Source organism: Cannabis sativa, chromosome 1 (genome assembly GCF_029168945.1).
Source record: "Cannabis sativa cultivar Pink pepper isolate KNU-18-1 chromosome 1, ASM2916894v1, whole genome shotgun sequence".
NCBI classification, from domain to species: Eukaryota; Viridiplantae; Streptophyta; class Magnoliopsida; order Rosales; family Cannabaceae; genus Cannabis; species Cannabis sativa.
The window spans coordinates 73,044,801-73,059,320 of NC_083601.1; the positions used below are offsets into that span (position 1 = coordinate 73,044,801).

Sequence of the window (14,520 nt, forward strand, 5' to 3'; positions counted from 1 at the left end):
TATCAATTAAGGGATATTTTAGCTTTTAAGATAGAGAACGTCATAGCCAACGTCAAGTTCTCATGTAACAAAGAAGAATGAAGTTGACTGTACAATATTATATCAGTCTTATAATGTATGGACATAAAAATGAAATCAAAATACATTTGATCGTTTGGAGTTTGGACCAATTCTACGATGTTTATGTGGATAATTGGGTTATTATCAAAGTAGGCGATTATAATGTTGTCCTATTTGTACACTATTTAAATTAAGAAATAACAGAGTACGATACATGTAAAGATATTCAAAAACCAAAAAGCTAAAAAAGGAAATGATAAAGTTTGATTTGCTTAAGCATCATTTTGATAATAATGAGAGTCTCCTGAAAAATCAACCATGAAGGAAGGCTTGCTAAGCAAGCATTATTTGAAATAATTCACTTGTAATGGCCAGTGGGTGCAACAACTCGGCCAAGGGTTGAACTAAGTTTTGTCCAGGTAACTTAACTGACCATTTTCCCGAATCAAAACCTAATCTGCCAACCTCGAAACAACTTTTCTCTCCTAATTTTTCCACTATAAAAGAACTTTCCTTGGTCTTCATTTTCATCACCACACTCTCTCAATTCCCCAAGTCATTAGCTTATAAGCTTTCAAACAAAACTAGCTCAATACTCAAGTGTAGCAAGCGAATTAAGATGGGGGCTTCCCTGATGATCAAGGCCGTTGTTCCTTTAGCCCTTTGGCTTCTCTTTGCTTCAGCATTATTGTCCTTGGCCAATGCCATTCCCAAAACACACAACCATGATTTTGTTGTAAGCACCACATCTCTGACTATATGCTAATCGCTAAATAGTAACAATTTTATTGCCTAGTTTCAATTTATGGCTTATTAATACTATATAACAACACTTGCAGATTCAAGCAACACCAGTGAAGAGGCTGTGCAAAACCCATAACAGCATCACGGTTAACGGTCAATATCCTGGCCCAACCTTGGAAGTTAGCAACGGTGACACTCTTGTCGTCAAAGTCACCAACAAAGCTAGATATAATGTCACCATTCACTGGTATAAAAATTTCTTCAAAATCATCGTGTGTGTATGCATGCATGCATGTGCCATGCATAGAATACATCTGCATTGTCTTCACTTCTTTTTAATCCCAATTATAATTAATGTCTAAATCTAATATATACGTGTGGGGTTATTAATTTTCAGGCATGGCATCAGACAAATGAGGACTGGGTGGGCTGATGGGCCTGAGTTCGTGACTCAATGCCCAATCCGACCAGGAGGCAGCTACACCTATCGATTCACAATTCAAGGCCAAGAAGGCACTCTTTGGTGGCACGCTCACAGCTCATGGCTAAGAGCCACTGTTTATGGTGCTCTTATTATTAAACCAAGACAAGGAGATTCCTACCCTTTCACCAAACCAAAGCGTGAAACTCCAATTCTTCTCGGTATAATATATATAACATAAATAATAACTCCATCAATAGTTATAATTATAGTAACAACTTTATTAGCTAACATCATTATAATTACGATGATCAGGCGAATGGTGGGATGCAAACCCCATTGATGTTGTGAGACAAGCAACTAGAACAGGAGGAGCTCCAAATTCTTCTGATGCCTATACCATTAACGGTCAACCTGGTGACCTTTACAACTGCTCTAGCAAAGGTTTGCTTAAAAACCCCTTAATTTTCAAATACACAAAAATAATAATAGTAATAATAAATAACTAATTGTTACTTAATTATGTAATTAATTGTGTTATGCTATTACAGGCACAGTGGTGGTACCAATAGGATCTGGGGAGACTAACCTTCTGAGAGTGATCAACGCTGCACTGAACCAACCCCTGTTCTTCGCCATAGCCAACCACAAGTTCACCGTCGTAGGCGCCGACGCCTCCTACGTGAAACCCTTTACCACAACGGTCATCATGCTCGGACCGGGCCAAACCACTGATGTCCTTATCAACGGTGACCAGCCACCGGCGCGTTACTACATGGCGGCGCGTGCATACCAAACCGCAAATGCAACTTTCGACAACACAACCACAACCGCAATCCTCGAATACAAATCAGCCCCTTGCGCCTCCAAGAACTGCCCAACTACAAAGCCGATAATGCCCCAATTGCCAGCTTTCAACGACACCAACACCGTCACGGCTTTCAGCAAAAGTTTCCGAAGCCCGAGAAGAGTCGAAGTCCCGACCGATATCGACGAGAATCTCTTCTTCACAATTGGACTCGGGCTGAACCAGTGCCCGAAGAACTTCCGATCCCGAAGGTGCCAGGGCCCGAACGGGACACGATTCACATCTAGCATGAACAATCACTCCTTCGTTCTCCCAAACAACATTTCAATTCTCCAGGCTTACCAGCAGGGAATTCCCGGAGTTTTCACCACCGATTTCCCGGCCAACCCGCCGGTGAAGTTCGATTACACCGGAAACGTCAGCCGATCTCTCTGGCAGCCAATTCCTGGGACCAAAGGGTACAAATTGAAGTACGGGTCCAAAGTTCAAATCGTTCTACAGGATACGAGTATAGTCACCCCTGAGAATCACCCAATTCATCTCCATGGATACGATTTTTACATCGTTGCAGAAGGTTTCGGAAACTTCAACCCCCAAACTGATACCAAGAAGTTCAACCTTGTTGACCCGCCAATGAGGAACACGGTGGCTGTTCCGTCGAATGGATGGGCCGTGATTAGATTCGTAGCTGACAATCCAGGTAAATAAATTTATATGTAAAAGTAATGCATTTTCAAAAAATTCCCATTAACATTTTCTGGCTTATTATTAGTTTAATATATTTCAATATATATATACATAGGTGCTTGGATTATGCATTGTCACTTGGATGTTCACATAACATGGGGCTTAGCTATGGTGTTCTTGGTGGACAATGGAGTTGGAGAGTTACAGACGATAGAGCCTCCTCCTGCGGATTTACCTCTGTGCTAAAGATGATTTAGATAAAATCATATAGTTACTCAGAAAACAAAAAGGATTAATGAGGTTGTTCGTAATCAGAATAATAGGGTTTTTCAGATTTTCCCTTTATATATATAATGTTACACGAGTTGTTTGTTGGTTTCTCCCCTGCATTTGGGGTCTCTTAGCTCTTATTGCTCTGTTTTGAATTGTTTTTTTCATTATCATTTTTTTGTTATAGATAAAAGAATCGGGTTTAAATGGGATGATGCAATGTTTTAAAATACTAAAAATTGCCATCTCGTTTGGTAATACTCGACTCTTAGTTCCTCGTTTTTACATAGAATGTATTCTTTTAATGTTATAAACAGATTAATATAAAGTTTTTGAATTTCTTTTATATTTCCTTTGTTGTCTTCTAAATATATATAATTTTTGTCCTATGTATAATATGGTAGTTGAGGAAAAAAAACAAAGGCAAAAGCAAAAGCAAAAAAACAAGAGCTTAACCTATTCGATATTGTACCCAAAGTGACTATCATGACTTTTTGAAATTCATTACTAATTATTGCTTGTTTTGGATTTTTTTTATAAAGAAAAAAGACGTTATAATTAGTAATTTGAATTGTTAAACCAAACTAAAGTATTAAATTTTCTCTAACATATAGAAAAAGCAAATGCTACCTTCATCTCCTTCCACTTCCATTTCACTTTACAATAATAAATAATTAATTAATAGGTAAATAGCGACATAAAGTATCCAAATTTATAAGTAATATAAATTTAATATTAATTTTAGGGACATAAGTAACCAATGTTTATTATAAAACTGTAATTTTTCTTTATTTTGTCGACTCCGTTTTGAATTTATTAAAAGAATATTTAGAAGTAACTACATGTTTCTATTTAGACCTAATAATTTAGAATATGAGTCTTATATGTGTCATATTTAAGACAATAAAAGAGTCTACACTGATAAAATTAAAAAAAAAAAATTACAGTTTTATAAACATTGGGTACTTATGCCGTTAAAAATAAACATAGATTTTATATCGCTTACAATCTTAAAATTTTAAGTACTTATACCGCTATTTACATTTAATTATTAAAAAAAAGTAATAATAATATTAAGCAATTATTTTAAGGAGCTAATCAATTTAATGTCTTACATTTGAAATTAAATTTCAATTATAATGGAAGAAATTGAAGAATATTTTTTGTATGCATTGATTAAATTTACCTTTAAATAAAATTTAATTTAAATATACTTCTTTTTATGAACATTGTATCTAAATTATTCTCACACGCTTACATAATTAAGACATAATTCAAATATAATAGATTTGCATTCTTTGTAGATGGATGTGTAAGTTTGTGCGAAAATTTGGGCAAAATTTTAATTTAAAAAAAAAAAATGAAAACTATCGTGAAGTGATAGAAGTAAAATTGATAGAATCGTTAAAAAAATAGATAAACACAATATATTTTAAAAAAGAGGTAAACATTAAAAATATTAAGTTAAAAGAGATATATAGTATAATTTCCTCTATTATAATTAACAACTCTTTTATATAGCAATACTTTTCTTATTAAAGGATTTATTTGGCAAATCTTAATCAAAAGTCGTAAATTAAAATAATTAGAAAAGTAAAAGCTTCCATGAATGAAGTCTCTCATTAGATACTTTAAAAAGTAGATTTTTTATAAAATTTAAAGAACTAAACTAAAAAGAATTTTTTGTGGTTAAATTCTCACAACTATCACTCCACTTGCACTTAATTAAGCTTAAATTTTAACGGTAAAATTTTCCAAATTACTAAACTGCTTGCAAATCTAAAGTGACATCTATTTTTTTACAGTTAGTTGCCAATATAGATTGCGTATGTGTACACTTGTGTACATGTGTCAAATTTATATTGGTATACCTAATATTATTATTTTAAAAGTATATAAATTATTTCAAAATTTATAATATTTTTTATTTTTTAAAATTTTTTATTTTTTATAATTTTATTTAATTTTAAAATGAATTTTGAAAATAATTTTTAAATAATAATATTATGTGTACCAATATAAACGTGCCATGTGTATAAGAGTATTATACACATAAGCATTAACCAACGGACACTTTAAATTTGCTACTAGTTCAATAGTTTAGAGTGTTTTACCGCCAAAATTTGAGCTTAGAGAGTTAAATGCAAGTGAAACGACAGTTAAAAATATTTTTCCGCAAAAAACTCAACTAAAAATATGTATATCTTATGCTCTACAATCTTTCTCTATTTTAATTTTTTTAAAAAATTCACTATTTATGCCTTAAATATAATACTATTTATTGCTCTAAACATATTTTATTATTAATTTGTTAGGGTTTTTTTTTTTTTTATATGTGGATAAATGTAAACATTAATATTATTAATTTCAAATAAATAAAATATATTTAAATTTAAAAAAATTAGAGTTTTAATGATTTATTATTTTTCTTTAAAAAAAAAGTGATATGTGATATAATGTAAAAATTTGAGATAAAATAAAGAAGAGCTTTTTGCGGCTAAATCTTCTCAACTATCACTCCACTTGCACTTAATCTCTAAGCTCAAATTTTGACGGTAAAACCCTCTAAATTATTGAATTGCTAGTAAATTTAAAGTGTCATCTATTTTTTTACAAGTAATTGCTAATATTAGACTGCTTATGTGTACATTTTTGTACATGTGTCAAATTTATATTGGTACGCATAATATTATTATTTAAAAAATATAAAAATGATTTCAAAATTTGTAATATTATTTATTTTTTAAAATGTTTTATTTTATTTTTATAATTTTATTTAATTTTAAAATAAATCTTGAAAGTAATTTTTAAATAATAATATTAGGTGTACCAATATAAACATGTCATGTGTATAAGAGTGTGCACATAAGCAGCCTGTAGTGATAGTTAACTGTATGACACCTTAAATTTGTTACCAGTTCACTAATTTGAAGGGTTTTACTGTTACAATTTGTGCTTGGATGGTTAAATGCAAGCAAAATAACAGTTGGGAGGGTTTTAACTACTAAAAATTGAATAAAAAAAGTAGAATGTGTTATAGTTCCTCCAAATAAAAAGGTCTCCACAAACGTCATTTCTAGGAAGTTGTTCAATCGTTGTTATAAATCCCGAAAGGGGTTGTGAGGAATGATAGTCGAGTCCGAAAGGGAGTTCCTGGATGACTATCATGCGTACTTTGGGTTCAGTCTTCAGGATAGTTAGCTCTTCCTTGGAAAGGAGTTACAACTGGCTGTCAATCCTAGAATGGTAGATCCAAATAGTCGACTACATCAGGTTTTATCCTATCCGGAAGCGTCTTCAACAAGTTCCCTTGGTCCGTGAGTCTAGAAGCTCATACATGTTCCCGGAGGCCATGGTACTTAAGTTGACATGGAGAGTTCACTCTAAGAAGAGTTAGTTAAGTTAGTTATTTATAACTAACTTAACAACCTCATTTCTTCCAACCATCGACTTTAGGATCTTGATTCTAAGCCTATAAATACCACCCTGACTTTGTCATTTTAACAGGATGAGATTTAGTATTATGATCAGATGAGATTGAGAGTTTAAGAGAGAGAAAGATTGAGAGGTAGAGAGAGAGGTGCAAAGAAAAGAGAGAGATTGGGTTTGAATTTTGTAAGAAGAATCTTCTGTAAATGAAGATGATTCTTGGATGTAAAGTGTGAGAGTTAAAACACTTTGTGAGGACTTAACAAAGAATCTTGTCTCGGCTTCAGATTGTACCTATTCTTGTTCAATTAATAAATAAGGATTATGGTGGTGTTCTATAACTGGAGTAGAGTAATAGATCACATTGATCTATCAGACTTAAACCAAATATACATCTTGGTGTTGATTTTTTTATTTTCTGCATTTAGTGTTTTCTAGTTTTACTCTGTTTGTCCTTATTATTTTATCTATTATTATTTTTGGTCTGATAATTTTGTCAATTATTAATTATTTTAATTATTTAAAGTTTAGTTGATTTGATTATGGATATTTAGTCATAATTTTTCACATAATATTTTAGTAATATATTTTGAAAGATAAAATTAAAATGCTGAGAGAGTGCTTAGCTAGATTTAGTACTATATCTTTAAATATTCACATTTCTATATTAAGGGAAATACAATATTTATTTATTTAATTATTTACATATTACTAAAAACTTTATCATGTCAAAAAAAATTAATATTAAAAAAAAAAACTTTGCCATGGGTTAAGCCCGTTAAGGTGAGTTATGTTTTTTAATGAGTTAAATACAATTTTCTTTTCATTGAAATTGGATAAATATATTTGGAACAATCATCTTTTTTCATGAAATCACAAAAGACAAGCCAAATTAACTTCAAGCCTATTCTAGCTACCCATCAATTAACCATAATTGCACGATAATGCATAAATCTAAAAAAATGAAGATTTTTTCTTTCAACGATAGGTGAAAGTGGGCATAGATTGTTTCAAAAAAAAAAAAAAAGCGGGCATAGATTATTAGCCCGTGATTGAGAAATGTACTATAATAAGAGAACTGTGGCATAAAAGGACTGGATCAATAAGTACAATATTTCATTCAGCTAGCAAAAAAATAAAGAGCAATATTACAACAAGTCACACAATTATCGTACTCTAGGAGAATAATTTCTAACCTAACAAATTTAGGATCTATTTTGAGCAAAAAAAACTGTAGGACTAGGATCTGGAATTAAGATTACTAATGAAAAATTGGTGTTCCATAATGTATTAAACTAATACAAGTGTGCCAACTCAACTAACTACTTTTCTTACATATTATTAACTATGTAGACAATTTTCTTTTTCTTTGAAATACTCTCAAATAAATTGATTTGTGGTATTTAAATTAATTTAATACATTATGATATACTATTTTTTAACAAAAAAATCTTTATTCCTAACATCTTTGACTCAAATAAAAAAGAAAAAAGTAACAAATAAATTATTCTAAACCACCCATTAACAATATGGTATCCATTTGATCAAATAAAAACAAAGTACTAACAGTAATTAGAGGAGAAGAAAAGTAATTTTTCCAATTCATGGCAAATTCCATTTCAGTATATCGTCATATCCACAGGACAAGCTATGTCGTTTTACATTTTCTTTTAATAATCTTTATGTGGGCAGGAGGAAATAAAGCTCAATGGGGTGATTGTTGAATGGATGAGACAAAATGAGATACAAAAATTTTCGTTTTACTTTTTGAATGTAAGGAACTGAATGAAGCCCTAAACATGTACCACACTACACTCTAACAACATTTACATATAATAATAAGTTTGACATTTTAATAATAATCTTTATTATTGTGTAGTGTTAAACATGGCATAAATTTGCCTTTTAGCATTGTTGTAAAAGTACATAAATTGTTTAACCACTAACTAAAACATTTGATTCAATTAGTCTAAATTATCAAATTGGTAACTACAAGTAATTCTGAGAATCTCTATAATATACAGAACATTTCGTGTTTTGATGGGCAAGAATAGACTTTACATCGTGTAACAAAGTCAAACTAAAAAACCCCATTTATATAAATCTAGGTTCGTGACATTGATCTATCTAAGTAACTTAAACCAAACAAACTAAGCTAGTAACAACAACAACAACAACAACACAACAAAATCTTGTCATAATTAACGTGAGGCATGACGTGTGAGCAATTGGACTTTTTCAATAAGCGACTTGTTAGAGCCTGAACGAGTTGTTGTTACACCTTCCCTATAATGTTGCATAACCAAAACAGACACCTTTCCTCCACAAAAATCAGACGATGCTAACATGTCACCTATCAACCCAAGCTCCTCATTCTCCACAAAATCCATCATTTCATCATCTCCCATCATCATGGCCGACCAGCTCCTCCGTCTCCCCACCATCACCAGGTCGTAGTGCCCTTCAACTGATCTGATGGTATTCATAACCTCCACCACGTCGTCCACTGTGACCTCCTTCCAAAGCGAGGACAGACTACCAATATTCTTGATCTTGAACTCTTCCACCACCAACTCGTCTAATGCAGCCTCATCACTACTTTTCTCTGTTGCTTCTTGGGATTCCTCTTCTTCCACATTTCTTAGCAGAATGATTCTGAGGACCGTGACTGTGACTGTCATTCGATTGTCTGACATTCTAGTGGCGTAGGCCAAGGCCTCGCGGTCATCAGGTCCACCGAGAAAGATCACAATGACGTGGTAGGAGAAGTGGATCAAGCTCATACCGCACGAGAATCCCTTGTCCACGAGGATCCCCACTGTGCATGGAGCGTAGGCTTGGACGTTGGCGTTGAACTGGCGTAAATGTGCATTGATTCCGCTGTAGCGGTTGTTGAGTTGGAAGGGGAGGATGATTAGAGGGATGAACTTCTCTTGAGCTAGACGACAAACACTCTCGTGCATTGTCTTGTACGAAGCAACCATGATGAAAGGCAGGATCATAACAGGGCCTCTTGAGTTTTTAGCATAGTTTTCAAAGGCACGGATGATTTGGTCAGTGCTGGCCGAGAACGCCAGCTTGAGTTTCCTCCTCTTTTTGTCGTAGGGCACTAGAAGAGGCGCGGCTAGACCAATCAGCTCCGAAGTTTGGACTAAGTAGGTGCATATCGAGCTTGATTCTATAGGATTGGATGCCTCTAGGAGGGTAATCAAGCTGTGGACACTTTCTTCGTCGTGGACACAGCAAAGGATTCGAAACTCGGTGTTTTTAGGCATAGAGCAAAGGGTTCTTAGGCCTCTGTTGCGGCAAGACAAGTCAAGTCGTGTTCGGCTCCTGCTCAAGATATCTATCAAAGGTGTCACGATCATGGTCACCCCAAGTGTGGACAAAACTAGTTGAGTGTATGTTTGTTCATCTATGTACTGCGATAATTTTAAATTAGTTCAATGTGAGAACATGGTAAATTAAGAGAAATACTAAAGAGGAAAAAAATGAAACCATAATTTTTTTTATTATTACCGTACTGAAAATCCATCGATGAAGATTGATGAGCTCAAGGAGACCCTTGATATTCATAATGAGAGAAAGCAAGATAGCACTTTTGAACTTGATCTTGCAGGAGAGAGAAAACAGCAAAGTTCCAACAAATTTGGATAAATACCCCAGAACAATGATGATCTGAAATTTTGCAAACATTTCCCAGTTCCGAATTATTTTCAAATCTGTGCTGTAACCCACTTGCACAAACAATAAAGGCAGTAGAAACTCTGACACAAAACACTCTGTTTTTTGTACTAGTGCTGACCCAAGTGGGGGTCCTGCAGGTATGACTAACCCAAGTAGTAAAGGACCAAGAAGAGAAGTCGAACCAATAAAGTCCGAGGCAAGTGCCATAAATAAAACACCAACTAATATACAAACGATATAAACATCATTTATTGGTTTACCAATCGGCGTTTTCCTGATAATTAACTTTACACGTCCGCGTACAACAGTGAACGTGAAAATCGCTAGTACAATGAAAGAAAACATAGCCCGGATCGAATGGCTAATTGTATCTTGCTTAAAAGCAACAGAGAGTCCTAAGAAGAACCAGAAAATGAAATCATTGAGCATTGCAGAAGACATGGCGAGCTGACCCAACTCCGTATTCATTAGGTTGAGTTCTTCTAATGCCTCAGCTACGACTGGGAAAAAAGTGTAGGATAGAGACAAGGGCACGTAGAAAACAAAGGGTCCTCTCATAATGATTCCTGGAAGATGATCAAGTTGTGTGAAGATGAGAGTTGAAGTGACTGTTAAAGCCAATAAGAAACCGCATATCCCAATCCTCCAACTGTTCTTTGCAGACCTTGCTATAAGAGATGAGTCCATCTTTACTCCCACAAGGAAAACTGCATATAGTCCACCGATTATGGCCAGTGTGCGAAACAGTTCAGTCTCTCTTGGTTGGTATAATGTAGCTTTTACTATTGGGATGCCTCCTATAAATGATGGTCCTAAGATAATGCCTCCCTGAATTTCAAAACCAACAACAACCAAACAAAAAATTCAATATTTGAAAGTATATGACTTTTCTATATTCTAGTTTTCAGTGATTTTAACTTTGAAATTATAATATCATTTCTATTTATTTGATTCTAAATTTAAATTTGTGAAAACAGAACTTAAATATTACACTGGTTATCATGGTGCCAAATATCAATATACAAACTTTTGCCTTACTAAAACTTCTATCAGGATAATAATTTCACAAAAATGTTATTAAACTAACAAAATAACAAAGCGAAACTGACATTGGTGAGGAATGTGCAAAGGCATACCAGAACATAGCAGACAAATTTCGGTTGCTTGAGAGGCCTGAGAAGCACGAACAGTCCGCGGGAAATAAGAGTAATGACGATGACTTTGGCCAGAACCGTAGGAAATACGAAGTTAAAAGGGCTATCTCCGTACCAAATACCTCGATAATTGCGATTCATATCTTCCTTCACACACGTAATAGGGGCTCCCCTGATCCCGATAATCGTGTTTCCGACAGGGGTGGCCATTGTTATCCGCCGCCGTCGCCCACCAGCTCTTCGACGAAATTACTCAAAGTAAACCGAAACCATCAAAGAAAAATATTTGAAAGAGGAAAAGAGCCAAAGCGAAATTAACGTTGGGCCGTCAAAATGCAACGCTTTTTGGCGGTTAAGTCTTTTTGGAGAGGTTAGTTAGTTAATATAAGTCTCAGGTCTATATTTAACTACCATATATTTGACTCGTATTGGTCAAATACTTTTATTCTAATCGGTTTAAAATATTGTAGGACCCATCCCAACCTTTGATTGGTTCCAGATGAATAATTTGGTGACCCAGTTACCTCTTGTGTGTGGGTAATTTGGCCACACAACTAGTAAAATCACCCGCTATGTGACCATGTGATAGGATATTGAAAATCTTTGCTGGGTACTTGTTGTGGGTTTAAGATCACTTAGAATGGTTAATCTTTGTGATGCTGTTGTGATATTGTAAGCCAATACTAAATAAGATGACTATTAATTGTCTCCTGATATGAACATTCCTTTTTTTCCTTTTTGATCAAACTGACGTCAAATAAAAGAAAGAAACAGAAAAATAACAGCTTTCGAAATATATATGTGCTTTTTCTTTGAATTTGTTTTGTAAATATAAAATATGAACTTTTTTGCTTGGTTTAGAATAATTTTCGATGTTTTTCTTTTGTTAGAATGGTTGGTTGGTTCCCACTTCCCAGTTATTTAGAGCAGCTGAAAATTCGTAAATTACTATATATTCATCCAAATCTTCAAAATACTAGTGGTCTAAGTTTTCATCTTTAATTAATTATTTTTTAAAAATATTTTCATTCATTTATATAAATAAATTTGTAGGATACCATTACATTTTTTATTTTGAAGGAAAAATCATGTCATTCATAGAGAGGCAAATTAGCCACTGAGCCCAAAAAGCCATTGGGGACCCTCCATCTCACAATCAAGAATTGTCTAGATATAGTAATTTTTGACAGAAATGTACAGTATATGTAATTTTTTATTATTTTAGGGATTATTTTTAATCACTCAATCAAAAATGTAAATTCTTGAAAGTTATTAGTTCAAATAAATAACGTAATATTATTTAAAAAGTAAAAGGAAAACAAACTTTTATTTGTGTTACTTCACAATTTTTTTGTGTGTAAAATATAAAAATATGTAGAATAGACTAGGGCTGTTCATCCGATCCAATCCGCACTTTTTTTTTTGTCAAACAACATCCAATCTGCACTAAGTGCGGATTTCATTTTTTTGATCCAATCCAATCCGCACAATAGCTCAAATCCAATCCAATCCAATCCGCAAAAGTGCGGATTGGATCAGTTACTTTGGATAGGTTACTTTTTAATATTAAATTATTTAATATTTATAAAAAAAATATATTTTTTTTCACATAACAAGCAACAAAATAAAATAAATTATAGTTATTTTATGTCTACAACAACACATTAAATTAATAAAATAACAAATAACAAATTTAAATTGTATATATAAAAAAATATTTAATTTTATTTTAAATTTTATGTAGAAAAAAAAAATATAAGAATATAATATACATTTTATCTAGGGAAATTTTTATTAATATACGTAATACACATAATAATAACATAAATAACCTTGATTAATTTATTAGTCTTCTAGTAACGTGACACATCATCATCTCTACCGCAATACCAAAAAAATCTCATACCGAAATCAAAAAGGAAACCTGCCAACTCCCTCCATGAATGCGGGTCCTTTGAACAATATATGAAACACAATACCAAAAACAAAACCTTTAAATTTACTTTCCTGTGATTATAGAATATCAAAATCACAACTTTAATCATTCTAAAAAAAAACTCCATTAACGAACAAAAAAGCTTCGTTCACAAACAACACAACATCAATCAATCTTCATAACTGAAATCGTTTCTTAAACTATCGATAAGATTTGCAAAATTGTTTCACTAAGAATATATATAAGATCAAAGTCACAATTCAAGACCATTTCACCAACAAAAACTCCATTAACGAACAAAAAAGCTTCGATTACAATCGCCACAAGATCGATCACGAGTTCAGTACTGAAATTGTTCCTTAAATTACAAAAAATACCTAAAAATTAGAGATGGAATCGTTGCTGGATAAAGGAACAACTCAATCGACACTTTAGAAAAATTGATCCAAAACTTACTTTGTTGTTTTTTTTTTTTTTCTATTTTCCTCAATATCAAAAGTAACTTTTTGGTTACTTATGATGCTGATAAGAAACTAATCAGTTAGTTTTTCATAAAAAAAAATATATGTTTTTTTTTTCATATTTTATAATTTGAGATACATTTTGGTTACCTCTAAAATTTATTTAGAACACCTTAATAATCAAAGAGTTATTTCTAGGTTTTATTAATACGAATGAGCATCTTCAAGTTTATTTTTGCGTAAAAAAATATTGTTATTATTATTGTTCTATCTTTTCTAACAATATACTATAAATACCATCAATCAACTAACATATACTATAAACCAATAATATAGCTTCTTCATCCTGAATTCTATTTTTTTTTTTTAACATTTTCAAAAGTAACAATTTGGTTATTTATAATGCCGATAAAAAACTACCTAGTTACTTTTACATTAAAAAAAAACTTTATTTTTATATCATATAATTTTAGATGCAATTTGGTTACCTCTAAAACTTATTTGTAAAGATCTTATAATCAAATAATTATTTTTTAAGTTATATTATTGTATAATATTTAAAATATATTTGGGTAACCTTAAAGTTTATTTTCGAAACTAATAGATTATTATGTATTATAATAAGCTACCATTATTATGTACCAATTGTTTTTTTTAGATAAATGTACCAATTATTTTATATACTTTTTTGTTACATTGAAACCAATGTATTTATTTTTAGATTATATTATATTATTTTATTGTTTTAAATACTTTTAGGTTACTTTTTTTTTCTTGTGTAACATTATTTATTTACAGTAGGTTACAATAAACTTAAAAAAAAAGCTCACATAACTAATAAACTAATAAAATTTATAAATAAA

The 14,520-nt window shown here is 32.1% G+C and overlaps 2 protein-coding genes across 2 annotated transcripts; one reads left to right on the forward strand and one right to left on the reverse strand.

The window, feature by feature from the left end:
* Positions 1–520: 520 nt before the first annotated feature.
* LOC115706969 (laccase-12-like) lies at positions 521–3,336 on the forward strand. The gene is made up of 6 exons (XM_030634754.2): positions 521–796; positions 900–1,051; positions 1,202–1,446; positions 1,541–1,669; positions 1,777–2,733; positions 2,836–3,336. The coding sequence occupies exons 1-6, from the start codon at positions 680–682 to the stop codon at positions 2,964–2,966; spliced, it is 1,731 nt and encodes a 576-aa protein (XP_030490614.2). The 5' UTR covers positions 521–679; the 3' UTR covers positions 2,967–3,336.
* A 4,933-nt stretch (positions 3,337–8,269) lies between these two features.
* On the reverse strand, positions 8,270–12,467 carry LOC115705043 (cation/H(+) antiporter 15-like). The gene is made up of 3 exons (XM_030632281.2): positions 11,243–12,467; positions 9,939–10,934; positions 8,270–9,841 (listed from the first exon to the last, which is right to left on the reverse strand). Exons 1-3 carry the CDS (start codon positions 11,468–11,470, stop codon positions 8,621–8,623), a joined length of 2,445 nt encoding a protein of 814 aa, XP_030488141.2. The 5' UTR covers positions 11,471–12,467; the 3' UTR covers positions 8,270–8,620.
* Between the last annotated feature and the right edge of the window lie 2,053 nt (positions 12,468–14,520).

Bases quoted from the DNA above. Each gene is read 5' to 3' on its own strand.
- LOC115705043 (XM_030632281.2), bottom strand. From the start codon at position 11,470: ATGGCCACCCCTGTCGGAAACACGATTATCGGGATCAGGGGAGCCCCT. The intron at 10,935-11,242 runs GTATGCCTTTGC...TTTGAAATTCAG, and splicing joins AATTTGTCTGCTATGTTCTG to GGAGGCATTATCTTAGGACC. The intron at 9,842-9,938 runs GTAATAATAAAA...AAATTATCGCAG, and splicing joins ATCGATGGATTTTCAGTACG to TACATAGATGAACAAACATA.
- LOC115706969 (XM_030634754.2), top strand. From the start codon at position 680: ATGGGGGCTTCCCTGATGATCAAGGCCGTTGTTCCTTTAGCCCTTTGG. The intron at 1,052-1,201 runs GTATAAAAATTT...ATTAATTTTCAG, and splicing joins TATAATGTCACCATTCACTG to GCATGGCATCAGACAAATGA. The intron at 2,734-2,835 runs GTAAATAAATTT...ATATATACATAG, and splicing joins ATTCGTAGCTGACAATCCAG to GTGCTTGGATTATGCATTGT.